The sequence below is a fragment of the Cricetulus griseus genome, chromosome 3 (assembly GCF_003668045.3).
Source record: "Cricetulus griseus strain 17A/GY chromosome 3, alternate assembly CriGri-PICRH-1.0, whole genome shotgun sequence".
Taxonomy (NCBI): Eukaryota; Metazoa; Chordata; class Mammalia; order Rodentia; family Cricetidae; genus Cricetulus; species Cricetulus griseus.
The window spans coordinates 117,316,310-117,342,034 of NC_048596.1; the positions used below are offsets into that span (position 1 = coordinate 117,316,310).

The 25,725-nt window shown below is 44.7% G+C and overlaps 1 protein-coding gene across 4 annotated transcripts; it reads right to left on the minus strand.

Annotated features, from left to right (window-relative positions):
• Positions 1-3,100: 3,100 nt before the first annotated feature.
• Positions 3,101-25,472, minus strand: Vps33b (VPS33B late endosome and lysosome associated). 4 transcript variants are annotated; one of them, XM_027408237.1, is made up of 23 exons: positions 25,029-25,472; positions 20,486-20,566; positions 20,095-20,156; positions 18,712-18,761; positions 18,150-18,217; positions 14,087-14,132; positions 10,852-10,946; positions 10,101-10,205; positions 9,637-9,733; positions 9,350-9,427; positions 9,096-9,169; positions 8,587-8,673; positions 8,353-8,443; positions 8,048-8,122; positions 7,786-7,850; positions 7,613-7,667; positions 6,524-6,570; positions 5,998-6,130; positions 5,080-5,189; positions 4,308-4,409; positions 4,059-4,134; positions 3,836-3,952; positions 3,101-3,461 (listed from the first exon to the last, which is right to left on the minus strand). In XM_027408237.1, exons 1-23 carry the CDS (start codon positions 25,122-25,124, stop codon positions 3,382-3,384), a joined length of 1,890 nt encoding a protein of 629 aa, XP_027264038.1. In that variant the 5' UTR covers positions 25,125-25,472; the 3' UTR covers positions 3,101-3,381. The 4 variants fall into 4 exon arrangements, with proteins under 4 accessions (XP_027264038.1, XP_027264039.1, XP_027264040.1 ...); XM_027408238.2 differs by having other exon boundaries at positions 5,080-5,153; positions 25,029-25,469; XM_027408239.2 differs by lacking the exons at positions 20,486-20,566; positions 25,029-25,472 and having other exon boundaries at positions 18,150-18,258.
• Positions 25,473-25,725: the final 253 nt, after the last annotated feature.

Here is a 25,725-nt window from a genome sequence, read left to right on the forward strand (position 1 = left end):
ACGATGATGTCACCCGAGCCCCACCCGGCGGGCGCCGTTATGTTTCGAAATTTTGTGCTTCGGTGGCAGTGACTAAGGAGACTACCAGAGCAGCTCAACAACTCGCTATTCTCCAACGTCCCAAGAGAAGCAGGGGTTAGCAGGAAAGCTTACAGAAGACCAAACCAGGACCTTGGGCTTGGTACCTTTGTAGACAAGTTTATCGCATTTAATCATTAAGACAAACTTGTTAATAATGATCTTCATTATACTGAAGAAAAAAACTTGAAAAGATTTGAGTAATTTTTTCATAACTTAGGAGGCCAAGGCAGGAGGGTGAACCGATGTCTGTGTTGCCAGAAAAAAAAACAAAAAACAAAAACAAAAAACTGGATGACTTACTTGCCTAATTAAGCTACGACCAAATGGGGAAAAGCTAGGCTTTGTTTTTCTTACAAATTATAGGAATTTAGGTAAATTAGGGAAACTTCACAATTCGAACCTGACATCGAAGCACTGGTGTGTCCTTTCCTTCCCACTGGTCATTGGTTGCACCTGTGTCACATTTTCCTGGCATGGCTGTATCTTTGAAGTTAAGCATGTTGCTGCTAGTCAGACTACAATTTGTAAGTAAAGCTGAGATGAATTTGGTTTTTGTTACTTTTTTCGAAATGATTTGTATAAGTGTAATTTTGAAACACTCCAAAGAGGTTGTATTTATTAACCTGTCATCTCCACCAAGCTTTACTTGGAGTATCCTTGTTATCCACAACAGTGAATATTAATGAGCTTTTAAACCACTCTGCTCTGTCTATAGATCCAAAACAAAACACAATCCGACATTATCTTGTGTGGTTTACACTAAATTGTAACTGAAATTATCTATTTTTCTATATTGGCCAACTGTACCATCTATAAATTCTCATCATTGCCTTTTCTTTTTTATAATTTTACATTTACTGAATTTGTGTGTCTCCAGGGTGGTCATGTATGGAGACTAGAGGGCAATTTAGAGGATTCAAGTTCTCTCCTTCCTCTAGTTGGGCCTACGACCCTTTCACAGGGGTCAATTATCAGATATCCTGCATTGCGATTCCTAACAATAGCCAAATTGCAGTTATGAAGTAGCAAGGAAATAACTTTATGGCTGGGGTCACCACAGCATGAGGAAGTGTAAAAGGGTTGTAACGTTAGGAAGGTTGAGAACCACTGCGGCACCCATTAATTACTGAGCCACTTCCCTAGTCCATCTTTGGCTTTTTTTTTTTTCTTTAAAAGTAAACATAGCAGGACTAGGTATGGTGGTATATGCCTTTGATCTCAAGTACTCAGGCAGATCGATCTGAGTTAGAGGCCACCCTGGTCTGCCTAGATTCTAAGCCAGCCAGAGTAAAACAAGCTCTAAGCCAACAAATAAAACTTTATTTTACGTCTGGAGATACCCCCCCCCACCCCGTTGTTCGTTGTTTTGTTTGTTGTTTTGGTATTTCAACATAAGGTTTCTCTGTGTAACAGTCCTGGGACTTGCTTTGTTGACTAGGTTGGCTTCAAACTCACACATATCTATCTGCCTGCTTTTGCTTCCCGACTAATGGGTATTATAGGAGCATGCCACCACCCAGCCTAGAACCCAGCCTGTTTATTTATGGTTTGCTTGTTTGGTTTTTGAGTGCTGGGATTAAAGACATGTACTACCAAATGTTACAAAGCCAGGCCTTGTTTTGTTTTTCTGAGACAAGGTCTCATTCTGTAGCCCAGGATGGTATGAAACTCACTACATAGCTCAAGCTGATCTTGAACTTGTGAGTGATCCTTATGCCTCAGCCTCTCAAGTGCTGGGATTATAGAAAGCCACCATGCCTGTGGCCAGGCATCAGAAAGGTGTTTTTCTTAATTTCAGAAAACATTTTATTTACTAGACACAGTAATACAAACCTGTAGTCAGAACACTTGGGAGTCAGGAAGAATTGTAAGCACTGTGACAGCTCGGATGGGATGGAAGGGGATAGATTATGGCACTTGGGAGCCAAAGAATACGGAGTGTTACAGCTCAAATGGAAAATATTCTGGCACTTGGGAGTCACAGAATACTGAATATTACAGCTTGGATGAAAAAGGTATTCTGTCACTCAGGAGCCAAGGAATACCACAGGTCACAGTAAGCATAGCAGCTTACAGCCCTGCTTCAGGAAGGCTTCCCAGTGTATCAGCTCTGCTCCAGCAGGAACAGGAAAGGGTTTCCCTGGCAAAGTTGTTACAGTTCAACTCTGCTTAGCCAGGGGAAGGTTTCCTGGCAAAAAGTGCTACAGTACTGCTCTATTCTGCTCCATACAGAGTTGTCTCTGATCTGGCCAAAGAAGGTCTCACCCAAACCTCATTCAAGAGATTTATTGGGAAGGAAGAATCCAGGAGAGTGGCTGTCCTCTGCCACAGTGGCAGAAGACAGAAGACAGCGGGACAGCCACAAACTGAACAGACAGACACAGGGTTTATATAGGGATTCTTAGGGGGTGGAGTTTTTCCAGGGTGGGGATTGGTCAGATTTCAATCCCTGAGTTTAAAATGGCTAGATCTCTTGCTCAGGGATTGGTTAGTCTTCTCCAAGGATTAGGGTCAGATGTGGCTCTGGTTTCAGGGCCAAAGTGTGTTTCTTTCACTGGTCCTTTTTTGGCCTTTTGGCTCTCGTTTTAGGGCCAGGGTGTATTTCTTTGGTTCTGGTTGCAAGGCCAAAGTGTATTTCTTTGGCTGGCCCTTTTTCCCTACAAGCATGCTGCAAGTTCAAGTCCAGCCTGGTTTATATAGGTCTAGGTTAGCCAGTGACCATGTCTCAAAAAAGTAACAAACAAAACAAAACAAGAGTGTCTCTTTAAGTTAGAGCAATAATAGATTTGTTTTCAGAAAGTGTAATGAACCACAGAATTTTAGAATGGAAAAGTATTTGTTGACCACTGAATCCACCCTCCTCCTTTTACACTTGAGGAAACTCTGGTGCAGAGCATGCTAGCTGACTGTTACTAGGAAGAACTGAAGTAGGCCCAGAGTCCAGGCCATGAAGCATATGAAGCCCTTAGGTCAGCCAACTGTGTAAAGGAGGGAGCGTGTATTTAGAACTAACAAGATGTTGCATTTGAGAACAGAGGCTTTATTTACAATAATATTCAAATAGGATTTAGCAAAGGATACCTCTCCCTGCATATCTTAGCAGCATGGGCTAAATTTATAAACAAAATAATATCCTGGGGGACAGAACATGAATTCTCTCCTCAGACATGTTCTCTAAAGCCCAAATTAGTTTCAAAGTCCCTAGCTCCGAGAAGTATAGCTGAGGGATTCTTCTAGCAGGTGGAGGTCAAACACCAGCATCCCACTGGGGTCCACAATCAGATACTGGCCAAGAAAACTTCAGGCTTTCACCTCACTCATGGCTTCCATGAGGCGAGCACTGTTTGTAATGGCTGTTGTCAGAAAGATGAATCTGTACCCTAAGAGTCAAGACAAGCAGCAGAAGTGACTAAAAGCAGATCTTAGATCCCAACAGAGCAAGCCCACCAGTTGCACAGTGCCCCCATCAGAATGTAGGTTTTACAGGCATAGAAACATCTGGACCCGCCTGGGCAACAGAGTAAGACTCTGGCTCCAGCAAGTTGGAAGAAAAATAGAAGATTAGAGCATCAGTAGCAGTCTCTGGGGCATTATAATGTGCCATCCCTTATGGATCTGGGTTCTCCTGCCTCCTGCTATAGCAACCCAAAGCAAGGCTATGCAAGTGGTACCACAGCCAGAAGGAAAGCCTTCCTGTGCAGGGCATGTGTTCCCCAGGACCCACGCATCCCTGCTCTTACTTTCTTTCTCTTACCTTTCTCTCTGCCCAGAAACCGCAGGGCTGATATCTCTGAGAATGTACAGCCCCCCAAGAACACCACCAAAATGAGGCGCAGGGACTCGCTGGAAGCCTTGTCTTCCTTAGCCATGTCTGTAAAGAGCAGAGTAGACTCCCACCTTCGCTCACACACTAGTTCTGGGTGATGTGTCCAGTCCACCCCTCTTCTATCCCCTGCACCACTAGCAATGCTACATACCTGTGAATGCAAACTCACTGCAGTTTAGCAGCCGTACCACTTCATCCAGGCCCTGCCAGCTCCGTCGCTCCAGCACCTAGGAAGGTATAAACACTGGTTTCAAGTCTCCGGACAGAAAGTTTGGCAAAGGAAAGGAATACCAGCAAAACTCATGTGTCTTGTTTGAGAAGTGAAAGTTGAGATCGGCCAAAGACCAAGAGGAAGCTTAAAGAATGAAATAGGAATAAGGCAAAAGTGATTCTTTCTCACCTGCTCAATGATTCGGCAGCTCAGAGGCACATAGGCACCACTGAAGACATAAGCCATGTCTCGAGGGACTTTCAGGTCATACTCCCCATCTACACGTGGGATCTAGAGGGCAAAGGTACTACATTAGCATTAGACAGGTCACAGCTCAACACTCTATCCTTTTAAAGGTCTGATAAAAGTAGCACACCCCAAGTTCACATTTTAACTAGTGAGAGCCAGCAAAGGCCCTGAAAACAGGGGTCCATAGCCAAGACAACCATTGTATTGAATACCTGCCTCTCCTCTCTAGGAGTTCCTCTGCTCTCTGTGAAGGTGCTAGATGGAGGGCTCTTTTCCAGTTCTTTTCTCTAGCCCCTTGACAGGGAGCAGGGAAACCCATACTTCTCAGTGTTCTCTAGCATTGACAGGTGCTATTACATGTTTATTAAACAGTGGTTCTTTATGTTTTGTCTTATCACTAAATTAAGCTTATGCTGTAAAGTTGCCAAAGGACTGTCATAAAAATGCAATGTCACAGGGCTGAGAGATGGCTAGACTGGAAAAACAACACAGATGTCATCTCAAATGAGGTGGAAGATGAGGACTGATACCTGAGTTTTCCTCTGATTTCTACATGTGTACTATTGCTATAGTATGTAAGTATTCACGCGCGCGCGCACACACACACACACACACACACACACACACACACACACACGAAGAAAATGCAACAACATACAGGTTAATATGGATTCAAAGTACACTATCAAGAAACAATAAATGTTCCACATACCAAATTCAGCTTTTTGCTGATGGCACGAAAATTGCTCCTCTTGGCCAGAGAACTGAAGGCGTCAGTGATCTTTCCTGGGGAAGAAATCTGTGCTAGGTTCCACCTTGTATCTATAGATTCACAACACCACTGAGGGTAGGAAAGAATGATACACCAATGCCCTGCCCCATCTTTCCTGCCACTGAAATCATTCCCTACAGTTCCCTGGAACTGATCAAGACATTCAGCATACTGTATTTCCCCTACAGAGTATCAGCTGCCCACTCAATGCAGTATACAAGGTTAGGCACCAACATTAGAATACAATGAGCCTAATGTAGTGAGGGACTGTGAACAAGTCAATTTCCCTAAGCTTCAGTTTCTTCAGAAGAAAAACAAGGGAAAAACACCTTCCTCTTGAAGGATAAAGTGACAACTCATAAGTCAAAAGTCAGCACATGCTAAGTATGTGTGATAGTTTGAATGTAATTGCCCCATAATCTCATAGGGAGTGGCACTATTAGGAGGTGTGGCTTTGTTGGAGAGGGTATGGCCTTGTTGGAGGAAGTGTGTCACCGTGGAGGTGAGCTTTGAGGTTTCCTATGCTCAAGATACTGCCAGTGTCTCAGTTGACTTCCTGTTGTCTGCGAGATTTAGTACTCTCAGCTACCCACCATAATGATAATGGACTGAACCTCTGAAACTGTAAGTGAGCCACCCCAATTGAATGTTTTCATTTATGAGAGTTGCTGTGGTCATGGTGTCCCTTCACAGCAATAGAAACCCTAACTGAGACAGTATAAAGTCTATGGAAACTGCTCTTACTAGCAGAAGTAGCAGCTGTAGTGACATCATCCCTTTCTATCCCCTCTATCTCAGAAGGCTCCACCTGATATAAAACAAGGAACAGTTCCCAGGGGTGGGGAGATGGGGGCTCACCTGCAGCCTTGTCAGTCACCAGCTTGCTCACTTTATTCTCTACTGCTGTGAGGGTGTCCCCCGGAGCCTGCTCTGTTAGAAGTCCAGCTCGGCGCAGATTGGAGAAGGTTAGCAGGTGCTCAGGGCCATAGCTCTAAATTAGATTTGCAAGTCAGTTATCCACTGATTGCTTACAAAACAACCAGCACTGTTAGTGATGCAGAGGGGAGGGGAAGAATCCATAGTTGTTCTCTGCAGAGTCTACTCTGTGTATGGCAACAGATCTTGTGTATAGCAACAACAAGGAGGTGAAAAAAGTAGCAGAAACTATTTTTTTTTGTTTTGTTTTGTTTTTTGAAACAGGGTTGCTCTATGTAGCCCTGGGTGTTCTGGAGCTAGCTCTATACACAAGGCTGGCCTGGAACTCACAGAGATCTGCCTGCCTTTGCCTCTGCCTCCTGAGTACTGGAATTAAAGGCATGAGCCACCACTGCAGGGCAAATGTAATTTTTAAATGGAAAGAAAGACCATATCCCCCCAGTCTTACCTGCAGATACTGTGTTTTCAGGGATCTGTAATCCTTTGGGATCAATCCTAAGAATACAGAAAAGAAGGCAGGTACATGAGAAAACAAAGGCCAGCTGAGGGCCCAGAAGGGGACAGCCAAACCAATCAAACCACACCATAACCAAGAGGAAGGACTGTGAATAGGTCATAGCTGATTGCAAATGGACGGCCTAACGTAATTTGCTCAGAAGTTGAAGCCCAGTGTCTGGTCTAAAGAAGAGCTCTGAGGCAGCCACAGGAGCTGAGGACAGTCTCGCCAATCCCATCGAGAGAATGTGAAAGATGTGTCAGGAGAAAGGCAGGACCTCCTGTACATTCCAGCAAGGCGACAGGTATTGGAACTGATTTACAGCTACTGGGAAACAAAAGGAGTGAAGAATTCCAAAGATTTCAAATGTTTTTCTCCACAGAGTTATGAAGTTGGGCTTCATACCTAGAGGAAGCAGAATGTGTCTCCAGGAAGAGAGCAGAGTGGTTCACTGACCACTGAAAGGGTCAACAGTAAAAACATGTTGCCATGAAAGGGTACAGAATTGGGGCTTTATGGAAGTGCTTACTTTTTTAAAGTCATTTTTCCTGGTTCCAGAGTAAGGTTTTTTTGTTTGGTTGGTTTTTGGTTTTTCGAGACAGGGTTTCTCTGTGTTAACAGCCCTGGCTATCCTGGAACTCACTCTGTGGACCAGATTGGCCTTGAAATCACCAAGATCATGCCTGTCTCTGGCCCCCAAGTGCTAGGATTAAAGGTGTGGGCCTTAAGCTTTCTCAGGAAATCTTACTGAAGACAGGACAAATGGACTGAGGAGAGAAATGCCACTGCAAACCTAACATGACAGGCATCATGGAGTGGGCTGGAGGTGGCCCTGTTTAGAGCTGAACAGTAAGCTCCCATGACCTGCTGATGATCTACCCCAAACAAGGCAACCTTCCTTTTAAAGGAAAATGAATTAAATAAATGACAAAAAATAAAATAAAAAACAAACAAAAAATCCTGTTTTCGGAAATTCGTCTTTGCAAATCAATCCTTCTGTTCCTGAATCCAGCATTTGAGGCTTTAATCTTTTGGGCTCACCATTCTCAGTGATGGACAAAAGACACATGAGGCGAAGGCTTTCTATTGGTGACACCTGCACAGGAAGGAAGGGTCAGGAGACTGGACATTTCAGGATGCATGCTCTTCTCTTTCTTCTGCTTAGGCAACCCCACCCTAAACCCCATCCACAGCCGCCCAGCACACACACTCACCTGCCGGTCTATGTGTTCTTCGATGTAGCTGGTGCTCTCTCGGATGTTGAAGCCCTCCAGTAGCGCTGTGAGAGATCAGAAAACAGCCCATCATTGGGGATCAGCTTGGCTAAGATTTGTCTGTCACCTTATCTCTTTCTCCATCCTTGGGTGGAGTGGAGGGACCCCCAACATTCTACACAGCCAGCACTGTCAGCTGGAGAGAGCTAGGAGCCAGAGGGGTAGGAGCAGGAGAAGAACTGGGTGAGGCTCCTGCACTTACCATGCTCAGTCTTGATTAGTTCCTGGAAGTCCTGCTTAGTTTTCTTCTTCATGATTGATTCACAGGCCCCAATATCTGCAGACAGGACAAAAAACTGACTTTCCTGGCTCTAGAAGGATAGTCCTTGATTGCTAGAATAAAAAGCTCATAAAGGAAAATCCATAGGCACTTTTCCCTATTTTAAACCAATTGAGACTATCTGCCAAGAGAACAAGAGTCTCCTCTTGGAAGAAGGTAATGACTGTCAGCAGCATTACCCTGGAGGACACACAGTCACCTTCCCTTACCCCCAGGCTAGCACTTACGGAGACTCAGCAGGCGATGCTCCTGTTTTAGTCCCTTGAGTTCTTGGGACACGAAGTTCTTCATCTGCTTTATGTCCATGCCTCTCCGGCGCTGTGGAGATGTCCCCATAGGTCAGCACCCCCTGAGAAACCTCCCTCAACTGCTGCCCACCCATGAGCAGACACAGGAGGCCTATCATAGGACTAGAACGGGAACACTGAAGAAGCACAACAGAGTAGGGCTTGGAACCTTACATCATACTGGGCCTGCAAGTTCCGGGCCTTCTGGCTCAAGAAGCCAAAGACATTGGAGAAGTGCTCATTTCTGATCTCGTTGAACACCTGTGAGAGAACAAGACAGGAACCACTTACTATGCCAGAACTGTAACAGGCCCCAGCCTGCCTCATGAGTATAATAACAGCATACGAAGTGTTGTACTAGCCAATGTATCACCAGAGCCAAGATGGTATTAGAAGGCGGGTACCAGGTCCATCCATTATGTTCTGGATCTAATCTTTTGGGTTATTTATTTTTAGATTTTGAGACCGTCATATGTAGCTGAGGCTGGTCTTGAACTCTTGTTTCATCTGTTTCCATCTTCCAAAAGATAGAATTACAGATGGGAACCACCATGCCTGGTTGGGGTCTGATCTTAATCGATAGGGGGAAACCTCCCAGGGATTCAGCCTCCTGCCCAGGGCTGGACCGCAGCTTTGTGTAGCAGTGGTCCTGGGTAAATACCCTGTTACATGGGTACCCTCACCTTGTCCTCAGCATTGAGTAGCACCTTCAGGCTCTTGTCAGAGGATGTGACTTCTGGGCCAAAGTCGACACTCCCTTTGAGGGCAGAGAGACAGGTATTAGGAACTCCACTGTGGGCCTTCTACTCATTTCTGACCTCAGCTAAAGGTCTCCTATCATCCCCAGTCTCCCCTACAAGTACTGCTCTACTATGGGAGTTGCCAGAGGCTGGGGTCATTTCCACTTTGGCAAGATGCAGAGGATCACAACACTTACCACATTTGATTCGGAAAGTGTCATCTACCAAGCCCTCGTAAACCACTTGGGAGCAAAGTGCTGTCACAAAGTCCATGTCTGAAACCAAGATCCCAACAGTGAAGCCCCAGACCCAGCTTCTATTCAGTTTGCTCAGTGTCAGCTCAAGAACTTCCACAAGTGCCCATGTTCACAATCACTATGAAGATTTTTACAGCCCTCACTTTAGGACCCCAACTTTGCCAGCACATTTTCCATATTCCTGCCTTCTGGGACCCAAAGATGGAAGAGCGCTGGCCAACATTTACCTCTGTCTAGGAGAAAGATGTGTCCAATCTCTGGTCTTCGACCTTTGGTTTCACTGTCCTCTTCCTCCTCCAGTTTCCTCCACAGATCATATGACATCTACCAGAGCCCAAAACAATCTGTTTTATGTCCAGGTCCTCTTGAAGTCCCATACATACAGAGGCCAACCCCTTCCGTGGCATACTCTGTCTTGTCCCCAAGAAGGGAGTTAACAGCGAGGAATATGAGCCTATTCTCCCACATCACTGGGGAAAATGTTCCCCTGCCCCCAAAATAGACTTAGGATGTAACCTAGAAGCTCTTGCTTCTGTTGGCCACACCGACTTTCCTCTTAAGGCAACCATCCTGGGACATAAAAGCTAGGGAATGAATATCCTTTATGCCACAGATGCCTAGGGATAACCTTTGTTGGGTAAAGAAAACAGAAAATAGGCTTTAAGGACAAGAGTTCTGCTCATACTCGTACCTTGGCACATCTGCCAATGCCATAACAGTTAGGAAAGGGTCCATAGAGAGTACTGAGAAGATGCAAGGCCTGAGCCACAGTGTTGATCCAACGCTGGTCACCTTCCTGCAGAGACCACATGCCCACAAGAACCCATGTCAACCCATCTGATGCAGCGGAGAATGGCTAGCCCTAGATGCCCTGGAGGGGGATGGTGGTATCTGGGGAATGCGGAAGAAGTTCATTTTACGGCCCTTTGTGATGGTTAACAGTCAACATGATGGAGTGCAAAGCACTAGGAGAGTAGTAAGGCTAACCCTGGGTATGTGTGTGAGGGTGTCTCCAGAGAGGACAACTGCAAGATAAGACTACCCTGAGGGGGAACAGACCATCCATGACTGAGTAAGTCCCTAGGCAGGATAAGGGGAACAGATGGAGAAAGCCTGCTAAAGCAGGTACTCTCTCTCTTTCTTCCTGGTCATCATGAGTTGTTCTGCTGTGCCCTCTCAGACATGATGAGTTGAAACTCCTGACATCATGAGTGAAAACAATAAATCTTTCTTTCTGTAAGAGGCTTTCTCACCTGTTTGACCACAGCAATAGCTAACACTGTCCTGACAGAAGTGCTATCCAAAACAACCTGCAGCCTTCAACTGTGAAATCACTGTCACTCATGATAAATAATTACATGAGTTGGAAAAAAGGTGTCAATATTCCTAGTCCACTGAACCCCATAAATCTCTCAGTACCAAGATTCAAGGCCCTGCATTACCAGGAAGTAATCCCTGAAAAATTCTGGCAGTTCCATGCTCAGCAGATCCACATCGAGAGGCAGCAGAGAAAAGGCCCATTCATCACAGCTCACATCTGTGGGGACAGAGAACATCAGCCTTCAGGCAAAAGGTACTTGGTTACATGCTAAATGAAGGTCTGCTATAGTCATGCAACGGATGTTTGAGTGACTGCTATATGCCAATTATTACAGTTAGTACTGAAGACTCAGAGTAAGAAACAGTCTGCCTTGAAGGAGTATCTAATGCAGTCAGAGAAGTAGACATGTACACAGCAGCTCACAAAGCAATGTGGTAAATAGTGGTTTATATTAGGGGGTCAAGAACAAGTGCTGAGAAAACATTCATCTGCATTTATGATCCAGCAAATAATACTGAAATTCACCTACATGTAGGACTGTATCAAGCACTGGAAAGACAGCAGTGAACAAAATGGGCTCCCTCACAATCTTCTGGAACTAATGATCTAGTGATGGACAAATGCAGCAGACGAATTATGATACAATATTTATTATAGTTATACTCCGCAAAAAGCAAAATAGTAAGCCCTGGGGTTGCAGTGTAGAATGCATGCTTTGCATATATGAGTCCCTAGGTTCTAGTCCCATCAGAAAAACTATGAGCACAAATATTCCTTGGGTTAACCACAACTAAAAGTAAAGGAATGACTTCCCAGCTTGTCTAGGCTTTAGAGTGCAAAGGCAGCTTAAGTAACTTAGTGAAACTTTGACCCAACATAAGAAAGTAATAGAGAACAGCCATGATGGTGCACACCCTTAAGACCAACACTCAGGAGGCAGAGGCAGGCAGATCTCTGAGTTCAAGGCCAGTTAGGGATACATAGAGAGACACTTGTGAGTTCGAGTCCAGCCTGGTCTACAAGAGAGACACTTGTTTCCAAAATAAATAAATAAATAAATAAATAGTTAAAAAAAGAGCCACAATATAGCTCAGTGGTAGAGCACTTGCCTAGCATATGCAAGGCTCTTTACACACACCATACCCAGTACTTCAAATAAAAAATAAAGCCAAGCCTGATGTCCTAGGCTTATAAGACCAGCTCTGCAGGAAAGTGGGGCAAGATTACAAGCTCAAGGACTGCTTGTAAAGTAGTCAAGCATAGGAGAGTTTAGTCTGAGACTCTGTTTAGTTTTACTTACATACAGCTCCCCGGCCCTTACAATAATGCACTTGGCAGTGTAGTTCCTTAGCTTTCATTTACTATGTACACACACTCCTGTCCAAACAATCTATCCTCACAACATAGCAATTTCAGAACCCCTCAAACTTCCACCTGCACTAGACTATACCTACTCCCATCTCTGAACAATATTATACATTTCTCCACCCCAGTAACAATCAAATTTAGACAGTTTTTATTCAAGTGTATTTCCAATATACCAGGTACAAAGAATAGAAGGGCTGATATGACCTGAATTGCATCCTCAAGTGACCTCTTAGAGATACTCTCCTCTTTACCATCTTACGTTTATGCATAGTTAGGCAAGCATATGATTAAAATTAGACAAATTATGGGAAGAGATATGGGGAACAGAAAAGATAAATATATGACTTAATGTATCATTGAAAAGGAAGAGTCACCCAAACTATGACTGTTACCAGCCCTTCCTTCCTTTAGACCCCATAAAAAGAGATCACAGGCCAGGTGTGGGAGTGCACACCTTTAATCCCAGCACTGGGAGGCAGAGGCAGGAGGATCTCTGTGAATTTGAGGCCCATATATATATATATATATATATATATTATATATTATATATATATAGTGAGTTCTAGAAGAACTAGGACTATATAGAGACCCTGTCTCAAAAAAGAGAAAGAGAGATCACTAGCCAGGAGTCCTGGAGTACTCTCACTAAAGTAGCCTACTGACAATCTTGGCATGTATCCTTTTATAACCTATACTATCACTTAACTGACAGAGGATGTCTTTCCATATGCTGTGAATGTTTCTCTTACTGGTTGATGAAAAAAGCTGTTTCAGCTAATGGACAGGCAGGATTTAGCCAGGTGGGAAATCCAAACAGGGATAAAGAAAGGCAGTAGGCAGAGTCAAAGGGATGCCATGTAGCCACCAAGAAGGTAGGACACTGAGCATTCTCCAGTAAGCCAAGAACACGTGGAGATACACAGATTAACAGAAATGGGTTAATAATTAAGAGAGAGCTAGCCAATAAGAAGCCTGAGCCATCAGCCAAACAGTTTTTTTTTTTGGGGGGGGGGTTCGAGACAAGGTTTCTCTGTGGTTTTGGAGGCTGTCCTGGAACTAGCTCCTGTAGACCAGGCTGGTCTCCAACTCAGAGAGATCCACTTGCCTCTGCCTCCCGAGTGCTGGGATTAAGGCGTGTGCCACCAACGCCCGGCGGCCAAACAGTTTATAATTAATATAAGCATCTGTGTGTTTATTTGGGACTAAACAGCTGCAGGACTGGGCAGGACAGACACTTCACCCACACTTAACTCCAAATTAAGTTATTTGATTCTTTTGCAGATATATGTCAGCACTTATTTTCAATCACTTTGCTAGAAGGCCAAGAAAACATGGGAACATCCTGCCCAGACCCACAAGTAACACCTGAGCTACAGAAGTAAACACCTCTCTAAAGATGTAACCTTAGGGCTTAGAAACTGAGTAAGGTTAGGTGGGGGAAATCCTCAGGGTAGAGCACAATCTCATTGAGAGGAAAAGCAAGCACAAAGCCTTGGTGATTAGAAGGTAACAAGTTGCCTTGGTGGTGGCGTATGCCTTTAATCTCAGCACTCGGGAGGCAGAGGCAGGCAGATCTCTGTGAGTTTGAGGCCAGCCTGGTCTCCAGAGCGAGTGCCAGGATAGGCTCCAAAGCTACACAGAGAAACCCTGTCTCGAAAAAAAAAAAAAAAAAAAAAAAAAGGTAACAAGTTAAGGAAATGAGTGGCACACGATGAGGCTGAAGGGAGAGGAAGGAGTACGACTGTGGGAGACACAGTAGGGCACAAAGAGGCGTCTAGACTGCCTGTTTCTGGTGGCAATTTTAGAAGCAGCAGCTGGGCCTTCGCCACTCTAGCCCCAGCCTCCCGTACTGTTCTCATTTGGGTCCTATTCCCAGTCTCACTCCGGGGACTTCTCACTAGACCAACAGGAGTAAGGGAAGAGGAAACAGGAGCGATTTCTTTCTTCAAATGTTCCCTCTGCCTTCACTCACATTCAGCTCCGCTCACCTCCATAGACTCCCTCCTCCTCAAGCACCATCTCACAGGCATAAAACTGAAAGAGAAAAGTTAATCAGCCCATTAGGAAATTTGATTAGTAACAACTTTCTTCTGTTCTCCCCTTGTTTTTTTCTGACACTAGATGGGATGGTAATTTTGAGTGGCAACCTGACTGGATTGGAGACATCCAAAGACTGGTCAGCACCCTGCTAAATGTATCTGTAAGGGTGTCTCCAGCTGTAAAGCAATGGAAATAGATCTGGTGTGATTAAACGGTACGCCTTAAATGCCAGCACTTCAGAGGCATAGGCAGGTGAATCTTGTGTTTGAGGCCACGTTGGGCTACAGGGCAAGTTCCAGGACAGCCAAGGTATACAGAGAAAACCTACCTCAAAAAACAAACAAAAAAACCAAACCAAACAACAACAACAAACCAAAAAAAAAAAAAAAAAAAACTATAGAGCTAGTTAACCATGGACTGAAACCTCTAAAAATCTAGAGCCAAAATAAATCTTTCCCTCTTTAAACTTTCCTAACAGGCTTTATCTGTCACGATGTAAAAATATGAATAGCATAGTGGCACTCAAACCCAGACCTCAGCAGACAGTGGTGGTATACATCTGTAATCCCAGCACTGAGGAAGCTGAGGCAGGCAGATTGGGAGTTCAATGCAGTTTGGGATGAATAGTAAGTTCTAAGCCATCCTAGGATAATGAGTGACATTATGTCTCAAAAGGAAAAAGGGCCGGGGAGATGCCTCGGCAAGATTAACAACCTGAGTTTTATCCCTGGGTCCATGGTGGAAGGACAGAACTGAGTCCCAAAAGTTGGCCTCTGACCACTACTACCTACCATCCCTATGTGCATGAGTGTGGTACACACACACAATAAATAAATATTTTTTAAAAACAACTGGCAGGGGGGGGACACGACTCCTCATACAAGCTAGGAAACCACTCTACCAGCAAGCTATACCCTTGGCCCTTCTTTCCATTTCTCTGGAGTTCCTCTACAGTCAGGGCCAGGGTTTGGATGAGGTATGTGTATGTCCTCTGGGAGCCATTGTTGAATTAATCTCTGCTGTGAGATATTAAGAATGCAAAGTTAAGGCCGGGCGTTGGTGGCGCACGCCTTTAATCCCAGCACTTGGGCGGCAGAGGCAGGTGGATCTCTGTGAGTTCAAGGCCAGCCTGGTCTCCAGAGCGAGTGCCAGGATAGGCTCCAAAGCTACACAGAGAAACCCTGTCTCAAAAAACCAAAAAAAAAAAAAAAAAAAAAAAAAAGAATGCAAAGCTAATCTAATTATGGTATCAAGAGGAAAGTCTTTAGAATTCACTAAGATTAAGTAAGGTCATCAGAGTGAAGGCTCCATGATCGAATACCGGTGGCTTTACAAAAGGAGGCAGAGATCAGAGTGCACCCATGTGCTCTCTTGTCTGTCACCCATGTGCTCTCTTGGTTTGCATCACTGCCAGATTCTGCTGGCAAGACAGCCATCACCAGACATGCCCCTTCGATCCTGAACCTACAGAATGGATTAAAGTAAGCCTTTATACATTACAGTCTCAGGTATTTCGTGATAGTAGTAGAAATAACCGGAGACAATGGTGAGGATATTAATCACAGAATCCAAAAGATAGGATACCTAAACTCATCAATTTAGAATGGACAACTAGAGGGCTGGAGAGAGGGTTCAGAGGTCCTGAGTTCACTCCCAGCAATCACATGGTAACCATCTATAATGGGATCTGGTGCCTCTTCTATCGTGTAATCATACATACAGGCAGAATATTGTATAAATAATAAATATTTTTTTTAAAAAAAAAAAGGACCACTAGGCTGGGCAGTGGTGGCACATGCCTTTGATCCCAGCACTCGGGAGGCAGGCAGATCTCTGTGAGTTCGAAACCAGCCTGGTCTACAAGAGCTAGTTCCAGGACAGCCTCCAAAGGCACAGAGAAACCATGTCAAGACAACAAAAACAAACAAAAAAGAACCACTAGAACCATCCATCCCCCAAATTTCATTTCTCTTTCATCAGTTTTACTCATGTACTATGCTTTTTCATCTCCCTTAGAAACTAGGAAAACATTATAAAGCAGTAGGCTTTTAGCAGTCTTTGAGGGAAGAGCTGTGCTGGGACAATTAGGAAGAAAAGCATGTAGGTGTTCCAGAAATCACTGGTGTGGGGGGTCTGTTCAGGGACACAGCCATGAGGACTCTGGACACACTAAGATGTTGAGATCCAGCCCTGGAGTCAATGACATATATACTGTGTTTAAATGGTTTGAGGTGGACAGGATGAAATAAACCTGTAATAACCTTAGCATTTTGGGCAGGAATCATAAATTCAAGGCAAGCCTAAGCTATATAGTAAGAACCTATCCCACAAAAGGTCAAGCTTTATCCAAGAAAAAATATAAAGAGGAGTCAGGGATAGTAGTGCACACCTGTAATCTCAGTACTCCAAACCTAGAAGAAATAGGAGGATCAGGATCCCAAGCTCATCAGCTACAAGGCAAGTTCAAAACTAACCTGAGTAACACAGCTGTCTCAAAAGAAAATGTGTGTGTGTTTGTGTGTGTGTGAGTGTGTGTGTTGTGTGAGTGTGTGTGTTGTGTGAGTGTGTGTGTTGTGTGAGTGTGTGTGTGCACGGTGTGTGTGTGTGTGTGTGTGTGTGTGTGTGTGTGTGTGTATTCCATGAAGAGGGTAAAGGACAAGAGTCCAGGGAAAACCAAAACAAAAGTACAGAGAACAGAATCAGGGAGAAAACACTGAGAAGGAACACTCATACAGACAGGAGCAAGAAACACAGCGCCTGTACCACAGGGATGTGGGTTGACAGGTACACACAACAGAAGCTTTTCCAAACATAGAAAGCTATTCAAACTGTTTAGGACTGGGGAAATAGCTCAGTAGTGGAGTGATTCCCCTAACATAACCAAGACCTTGATTAGATTCCCTAGCACCCTATCCCATCCCTGCCTCAACCCCCCGAGAGAGAGAGAAAGAGAGAGAGAGAGAGAGATTACAAAGGAAGCTATATGATGTCATTTGTTTTTTGTTTGTTGCTGTTGCTGCTCTTCAAGGCAGGGTTTCTCTGTGTAGTTCTGTAGACCAGGCTGGCCTCAAACTCACAGAGATCGGCCTGCCTCTGCCTCCCAAGTGCTGGGATTAAAGGCATGCACCCCTACCGCCCAGCTAGAAGCCACTTCTTAAAATTCACAATTCTGCCCGGTATTGGTGGCGCACGCCTTTAATCCCAGCACTTGGGAGGCAGAGGCAGGCGGATCTCTGTGAGTTCGAGACCAGCCTGGTCTACAAGAGCTAGTTCCAGGACAGCCTCCAAAAGCCACAGAGAAACCCTGTCTCAAAAAAACAAAAACAAAAACAAAATAATTCACAATTCCACAATACTTTCTTTGGGGGCAGCTTGATGACAAGCCCTTTATTTAGTTCTCATAGACATGTAAGGAAAAGACAGCATATCACTGGCCATTTATCCCAGTCCTGTTGCATAATAGTTTCCTCTGAGATTGAAACTCAGTCCTCCAGGGAAGCTCTTTAAAACATCAAGTAACCAACAAAACAGCTTCAGGAAGTCCCTAAAACTGACCAGATTTACTAGGCCCCTCCCTTCCCAAGATTATAGTAGCAATAAAGACTACTGTGCCATTCTTAGCCAAGCCCACCTTCATAGAAGAAACAGAGACAAACTGAGCCCCTTGAAAAGGACACTCTCCAACCTTTTGAGCTCCCTGCAGACTGTAGTACAATCTAGATTTCTATCTTGTGGCATGGTGACTGTCACCCATGCCAGAGGTGGGCTTTGGTAAAGATGCAGCTGTTTTTGAGTCATTTCTGTTCCTGTAAGTAACCCCTCTCATATTCCTGTAAATAACCCTAATAAAACTCATTGGTTCACCAAGTTGGACTTTGGTGTATCCACACTTCTGTCATCAGTCCCCTATCTGGAGTAGATGTTTGTTCATATGTTCCCAGAATAGTCTGCCCAACGAGTCCTACTTCCGGTTCACTCTCATATCCCCTTCCCTTTAGGAACCAAACTCACCTTCTGAGGAGTTAAGATGACTTTATATTTTCTAAATCGGCCTGCCAGTTTGTCAGCATTGACAAGATCTATAGAGAGAAGGAGTTCAGCACAGCAAGCCATGGGCTATCTGTTAGACAAGAAACAAGGAAACAGAACTTCTCTCCCCTTCCTGATTCCCCCCACACCTTTCCCCACCAAGATCTTGTTTTGTAGCACAGGCTAGCCTCAACTTGGATTCTTTCTGCCTTGGCATCCAAAGAGCAGGGATTAAGCTGGGTGTTGGTGACGCACGCCTTTAATCCCAGCACTCGGGAGGCAGAGGCAGGTGGATCTTTGTGAGTTTGAGACCAGCCTGGTCTACAAGAGCTAGTTCCAAGGACAGCCTCCAAAGCCACAGAGAAACCCTGTCTCGAAAAACCAAAAAAAAAAAAAAAAAAAAAAAAAGCAGGGATTATAAATATGCACCACTATGCCTGCCCAGCAGGTCTTTCCTTATCAAAGGGTCCAATGGCCAAGGACCTCCTAACCTTCCCACCTTCTCCCTGCTCTTAGCTCCACATAGTACCATGGGCTTACTTACTGGCAATGTAGCGCATATTCTTGATGCGGGGTCTGACTAAGAAGCACAATCTATGGATGAGTAAGAAACAGGGGAAAGTTAGGCAAAATCATGAAGAGGGAGATAGAGTCTAAGAAAAAATTAAAATGAAAACAAATCTTTAATCATTTGCCCTTCTTTGGCCAGGCCTACAGATCTCTGAGCTACCATGTGCCATCCACAGAAGTCATTTCTCATGTTGTAATGTAACATGTAACATGTACCTGTTGCAAGGTACACTGTGATGATGTAAGTGTCTTATTGGCTCTCTATATAGTAGATCCAGGAGTTCCTGTTCTTAAACAATTGGTGATCCAATGTGCTGCATATATATATTTTCAATCAAATACTAAAAATGCACTGGGATGTGTGCATGTACTTTCCACATATCTAGAAATTTTTCTTTTAAGGAAAAGTATACACTACTCAAGTTTGAGAAACATTTAAAAAAAAAATCAAAGGGCTGGAGATATAGTGCAATGGTAGAGTACAGAGAAACCCTGTCTCGAATAACCAAAAAAAAACCAAAAAACAAAAACAAAAAAAACCCAAAATATATGTAATATGTGTGGAAGCAATGTCAACAGAGGCTTGAAAGGACATATGAGGAACAAGACTATATGGATAGCATCAAGGCCTTGAAACTTAGGATGCTCAACTGGACTACAGTATCCAGTAATTAATGTGAAGTCTTGGAAGTGTTTTCCTTTTAACATTTACTTATTTATTTGTGTGTGTGTGTCTGTGTGTCTGTCTGTGTGTACATGTACTACAGCTTGTGTTGTGGAGGTCAGAGGACAACCTGTGGGAGAAGGTTCTCTTCTTCCCCTATGTGGGTGAAACTCATGTTGTGTGGTAGGCATGGCGGCAAATATCTTTACCTACTAAGCCATCTCATCGATCCTGGAGACTCTATTTATTATCTGTTCATTGCTGTTGTGTATGTGTGAATGCAGGTCCACGTGCAGAAGTCAGAGGATAATTCTGTGAAGTGGATTATCTCCTTCTACCCTTCCATGGGCTCCAGAGACTGAACTCAGATTACTGGACTTTCCCAGCAAGTGCTTTACCCACTTCCTGAAGCTGAGCCATCCTCCAGCTGCCTCTGCAGGTGTTAGACAGCAGGATAACAAAGAAATAATTCTAGCTATAGATAATAGCATGGAGGAAGGAGGGAAGAGGACAGAGTGGGAGAAACTGCAGTAAGGAAGACTAACAATCTGCCCATGATATTGTCAACATTCAGGGAACTGGGCCACATAACAGGCACTGTGGTTGTAGATCTCAGGCATGGACAAAGCAGGGCAAATATACACCTAGGGACCTCCTCCAGCATGGAGGCCACAGAGACTCCCAGACACTCACTGTTCATTGGAGCTGAGGGCCGGCTTGTTCTCCACCTTGTACAGCTTGTCTACTTCATGTTGCTACAGAGAGAATCCAGGACAATGGACAGAAAAGTTGGAAAAGCCCAAGCATGACACAAAGATATTTGAATGTTTAATCCTAGAAAACAATCTGATCCACTGATAACCATCCCAATAACCATCCCATTCTTCCTTACGGTCAATGGAAAAAACAAATGCAAAACATAACACAAACCTCATCATCAGTCCCCTGCTTGCCTGCCCAGGTGAGCTGACTTGCCTTTACCCTGTCAAGGGCATCACCCTTCAGAAATTGGTTATGCTCGTCAACAGAAAAAATGCTTAAAGGGGAATGGAGGGCAGGACTTCCCTGAGAAAAGGGCTGGTACCTTTAGGATGGAGACATTAGCAATTCGATCCAAAGGGCTCATGAGATCTGCCTCAATGAACAAATCCTTCTTTCCAGGAAGCTGAAGGAGAGAAAGTATGGTTGATCACTCATAGGTCATATGAGCGGCCCTCAACTGAGACTTTGTACAGGTACTCACTTACTAAAAACTTGGTCTGCAGTTGAAAGGGCATGAGACATCTGGCTAGGAGGCATCTTATTCACTGTCTGTATTCACCATTGACACTTCTTTGCATATAAAAAAAAATGTTTGAATTACTCAGCTTGGCTGCCTGTCACTAAATTGTGACTTTGATCACTGTCTGTCTTCCCCACTACCTCTTCTCCTCTGCCTCCTAACAGTGTCTCATTTCCTACAAAGACAAGCTCAACAAAATCCTACCTTGCATCCCGCAAAACCTTTAACTAACTGCTAAATATCTTTTCCAGTGGCATTTTGCTTTCAGTCACAAAAATGACATGCTTAATGCAGAACTTAGAAAATCAGTGTGGGGCTGGATGGTGTGACTTAATGATTCAGTATGTGAGCTGCATGCATGAGGCCCCACTTTCAATCACCATCCCTGAGAAAAAGAACACTGCAGACAGGACTCACCCTACCTCTTCTTCCTACCTACCGATGATACCCACCATGGGATTCCAGCACCAACACTCTGGATGCTGCTCTCCCATTTGTACAGGAGAAGGTCACAACTAGTGACAGGAAGAGGTGAGTCACTGGAAGGTTCCTTTCAACTAGTCTTTGACATATTGGTGGGAGTTGATAGTTACAATTATAGAATAATCAGTTAGGAACCAGGGAGACGAGGGTAGGTGCAAAGAGGAAGGCTGAGCAAGCCATTCAATTGGGTTGGTGCATATGGTACATGAATGGCAGTAGTTCTCAGCTGGGGACACCTGACCATGCCTGGGTACATGTTGGGCTACCTGGAAGAAGGATAGGAATGCTGCTAAGCTACCCACAATGCATAGAGCAGGCGGGCCCTACAACATGGAATTACTACATTCAAGATGTCTGAAGTACAGAAGAAATGGTGGGAAATGGTTCCACCAGTTAATTAGGACTGGGCATCAGGGCTTCGATGCCAGTAAGTAGGGAGTTTGTACTTGATCCTTAGAGGAACAAGGGAAACAGAAAACCTTTGTACACTAAAGCACAAATCAGCCAGAAATTTTAGACGGAATGTGCAACTGTGGATAAATAAATTGAAGAGAAGAGAAACTGGAGTTAGGGGCTCATTTAGGAAGTTAATGGAACAGACCAAGAAGCCAAGCATGTAGTGATGAGAATGTGCTTAGGCTGGGGATAGTGTGAACAAAACAGATTAAATACGCTGTTGAGTATGTGTGTGCATGATGTGTATACGTGAATGTATGTGCCATGTTACATGTAGTATTGATGTCAATGGACAGCACTATGGAGTTCTCTCCTTTTGCCTTTATATGGTTTCCAGGGATCAAACTCAGGTCAACAGGCTTGCACATGCAAGTGCCTTTACCTACTGAGGTATCTCATTGCCCCTCAAAAAATAAACTTCAAGCAGGGTGGCTTCGGTGGCAGTGGTAGCAGCAGTGGTGGCAGTGGTGCACATGCCTTTAATCCCAACACTCGGGAGGCAGAGGCAGGTGGATCTCTGTGAGTTCAAGGCCAACCTGGTCTACAGAACAAGTTCCAGTACAGCCAGGGCTACACAGAGGAACCCAGTTTCAGGGGGGAAAAATTAAAATTAAAATAAACAACAACAAAATAAAAAATAAAAAAAAAAACAATTCCCATACTTGAAGGATATCAGCAGTATTAACACTGCATATGCTGGCATGATAGGAGCAGAAGATTTTTTTGTTTTGTTTTGTTTTGTTTTGTTTTTTTTCCAGACAGGTTTCTCTGTATTGCTTTGGAGTCTGTCCTGGAGCTTGCTCTGTATACTAGGCTGGCTTTGAATTCACAGAGATCCACCTGCCTCTGCCTCCCTGAATGCTGAGATTAAATACATGTGCCACCACTGCCCAGCTAGAAGTGTTTTGTTTTGATACTTTCCTTTGTCTCCCACATTTTCTTTTTTCTTTTGTTTTGTTTTTCGAGACAGGGTTTCTCTGTGGCTTGGGAGGCTGTCCTGGAACTAGCTCTTGTAGACCAGACTGGTCTGGAAGTCTCCCACATTTTCTATATAGTACAAGGGTTCTCTTTAAAGCCACATATGAGGAAGTATCCACAAGACTCCACAGCCCAGTTGAGTATAAGGGAAACAACAGTCAAGGATGATTTTGGTATATCAAGTTGAATAACAGTGCTCATTAAAAAAGACAAAGTCAGGCTGAGGAAATGGCTCAGTGGATAAAGTACTTGCTCTGTAAGTGTGAAGAAACCACGTGAATGTCAGGTGAGAGTGGTGGGCCACTTATAATTCCAGCAGAGAACGGATCTCTAGAGCAAGCTGCCTAGCTAGACTAGCCTGTACCAGCAAGTTCTAGGTTCAACTGAGAAAATTCGCCTCAATGAATAAGGTGAACAGTGATGGAGAAAGACGACCAGTATCAACCTTGGGCCCAGCCCCCCATAGACACATATATGTACTCATACACATGCAAACATGCATGCATACTACATACATGCCACACACACACACACACACACACACACACACACACACACACACAGAGAGAGAGAGAGAGAGAGAGAGAGAGAGAGAGAGAGAGAGAGAGAGAGAGAAAGACAGAAAGGAGTACAAGGAGGAAACTATTGCCCAGAGATTCCCTGTGATCCTGAGCTACCCTGGTGTCTCTTCCTCCACCATGCTCCACTAATAAGTTCCTATTCCTAGCCTCACCTGCTCTCTAGCACTCACTTTTTCTATTCTTCACATACTTGTTGAGACACATTCATGGGCAAATCTCTATGATAGCATTATGGGAAAATGCTATCATATAGGAAAGGAAAAATAACATATGGTCCTGGGTCCCCTGAGGTTCCAAGTTGCATCCCAACCCTCCCCCAGGTGCTCTTCTCTCCCTCTACCCCCCTCTCCAGGGCTATGACTAAACTCAGGGTTCCAAAGGAGGGCAACTATACACTGAGGAACATCCACGGCCGCTCACAACTAGAACCTTAACTTCATTTAAGCTCTAAAACAATCGACTTCCTCCACCTAGCCTCTTCCTCTAGATTTGTGTGCAGTATGCACTTGTATGTATGGGCTTTTCATTTTCATTCAATGTTGACAGAAAATACTCATTAAGCACATGCTCTGTGCCTGACTAGAACTAAGCTAAGTACTCAATCTTGGGTATATAGTGCAGGACAGATATAATACCTAAACCTCAGAACCTTCCAAGCTAATGAAGGTCATGAACAATAAGAAAACTACTACAGTGATAGTAGCAACATTATTTTCCTAATAACACAGATTAAAAGGGCAAGTAAACTTTGCTTCTCCCTCAACATTTACAACTAATCAATATCTTTGAATTTCTTTTCTTTCACTGTAACTTATAAACCTATCACAAATCAGGTGTGCCGGCAAATTCGTGTAATGCCAGCACTGGGTAGGCTGAGTCAGAGGTACTGCAAGAGGCCAGCCTGGAAGACATAGTAAAATCCAAAGAAACAAAGCCAACAGCAAAATCCCACAATTTTCTCTCACTTCTACTGCCACCAATTTGTGTGTGTGTGTGTGTGGGGGGTGTTATTACTTCAGTTTAATCAGTGCTCTCCTAACTGGCCTTATGTTCTCCATTTACTCCACTTTACAAATCACTATTGCAAACATCAAGTATTGCTTCAGCTGCAAATGTGTGTGGGTCTTCAGCCTGCTGGGTGTAATTTTGTTTATTTTTTGAGGCAGTTTTCTCTGTGTAGCCCTGTCTGTCCTGAAACTCACTCTGTAGACCATGTCAGCCCTGAACTCAGAGATCTGCCTGCCTCTGCGGCAGATTAACAGGCGGGCACCACCACTGCCTGGCTGCATAGGCAATTGTTAAACCACTGCACTATACTCCAAGCCCCTACAATGCAACTTTTGATAGCTCTCTCCTCTACTCATGCTTAGTCCTTCCCTGGTTTCTCAACTTTGCATCTAGCAGCTCCATAGCCTGAATGGAACATGCTCTTCCTACTCCAAAGAGCCCAGGAAACCCCCAGTTTACCTCAGCTGCTGCTGTTGTTCATTCTGAACTCCTCGGGAAGTCTAGTATTCACTTACCACCGGATACCCTAGGTGTCATTGTTTCACCGGGCACCTACTGGAATGTAACTAGTGGCAAAGGTATTTCAATTATATTTCCATCTCCAGTAACGCCTGGCACAAGTCTTTCTCTTGCACGCAGGCTGGCAATTTCCATTTATTCTCTGGCCAGGTAGCAAGCAACTCTGACTACTCTTCGGTGTTTCCCGTAGAATACCCCATTTTGGACCTGCCCGAGGAAGCTCCAAGGAGAATACCAAGGGACTCCACAAGGAAGAAATCACATGGAGGGCCACACTGTTGACGCAGTAAAGGCGCCAGGCGTGGCAGGCACCGACCTACCTGCTCCAGCAGATAGATGAGCTGATCTCGAGCCAGCCTCTTGAGCATAGAGAAGTCAGGAAGCTCAGGGGCGTCCAGCCGATGGGGGAAAGCCATGGGAGCGGTCACCTGGGCCACCGTGTGAGAGTAGAATGATGTTCTCTGTTCTGAAAAGGCTGGCGACGGCCCAGGGTTAGCGCAGGCTGGTACCCTGCAAGCCTGAGCTCGGAGACCCAGGACCCCCGAGGGGCCCTCGCTCCTCTGCGGCACTACACGGATGAATGATGACCTCTCGGCCAGACCTCAGGGGACTCTCCTGGTAGGCCTGCAGCCACCGGGCCCCGCCCAACTCCACTGTGCCTGTCAGCAGGATTCCCAACTACATCCGCACAATCGGCATCGCACCAGGAGAACCCCGCCTCCGACCCAGAGAAAAGCGACTTCCTAGACCTCCCGGAAGTCTGGTTCTCCCGGCAGGCGCTTAGAGTACTGAGAGAGGACGGCGTCCGGAAAGGGACATTTGAAAACAGGAGTTGACGCGTTACCTTTTTTACAGGTGTACTTTATGTGTGTGTGCGCGTATGTCTGTGAATGCCTGCCGCGTGTGCAGGTGCCTGCAGAAACTAGAAGAGCTTACCATACCTCCTGAAGCTGCGGTACTGAGCTGCCAGCCGCGAGTGCCGGGACTGCTCTTGACAGCTTAGGAGCTCTCCAAACT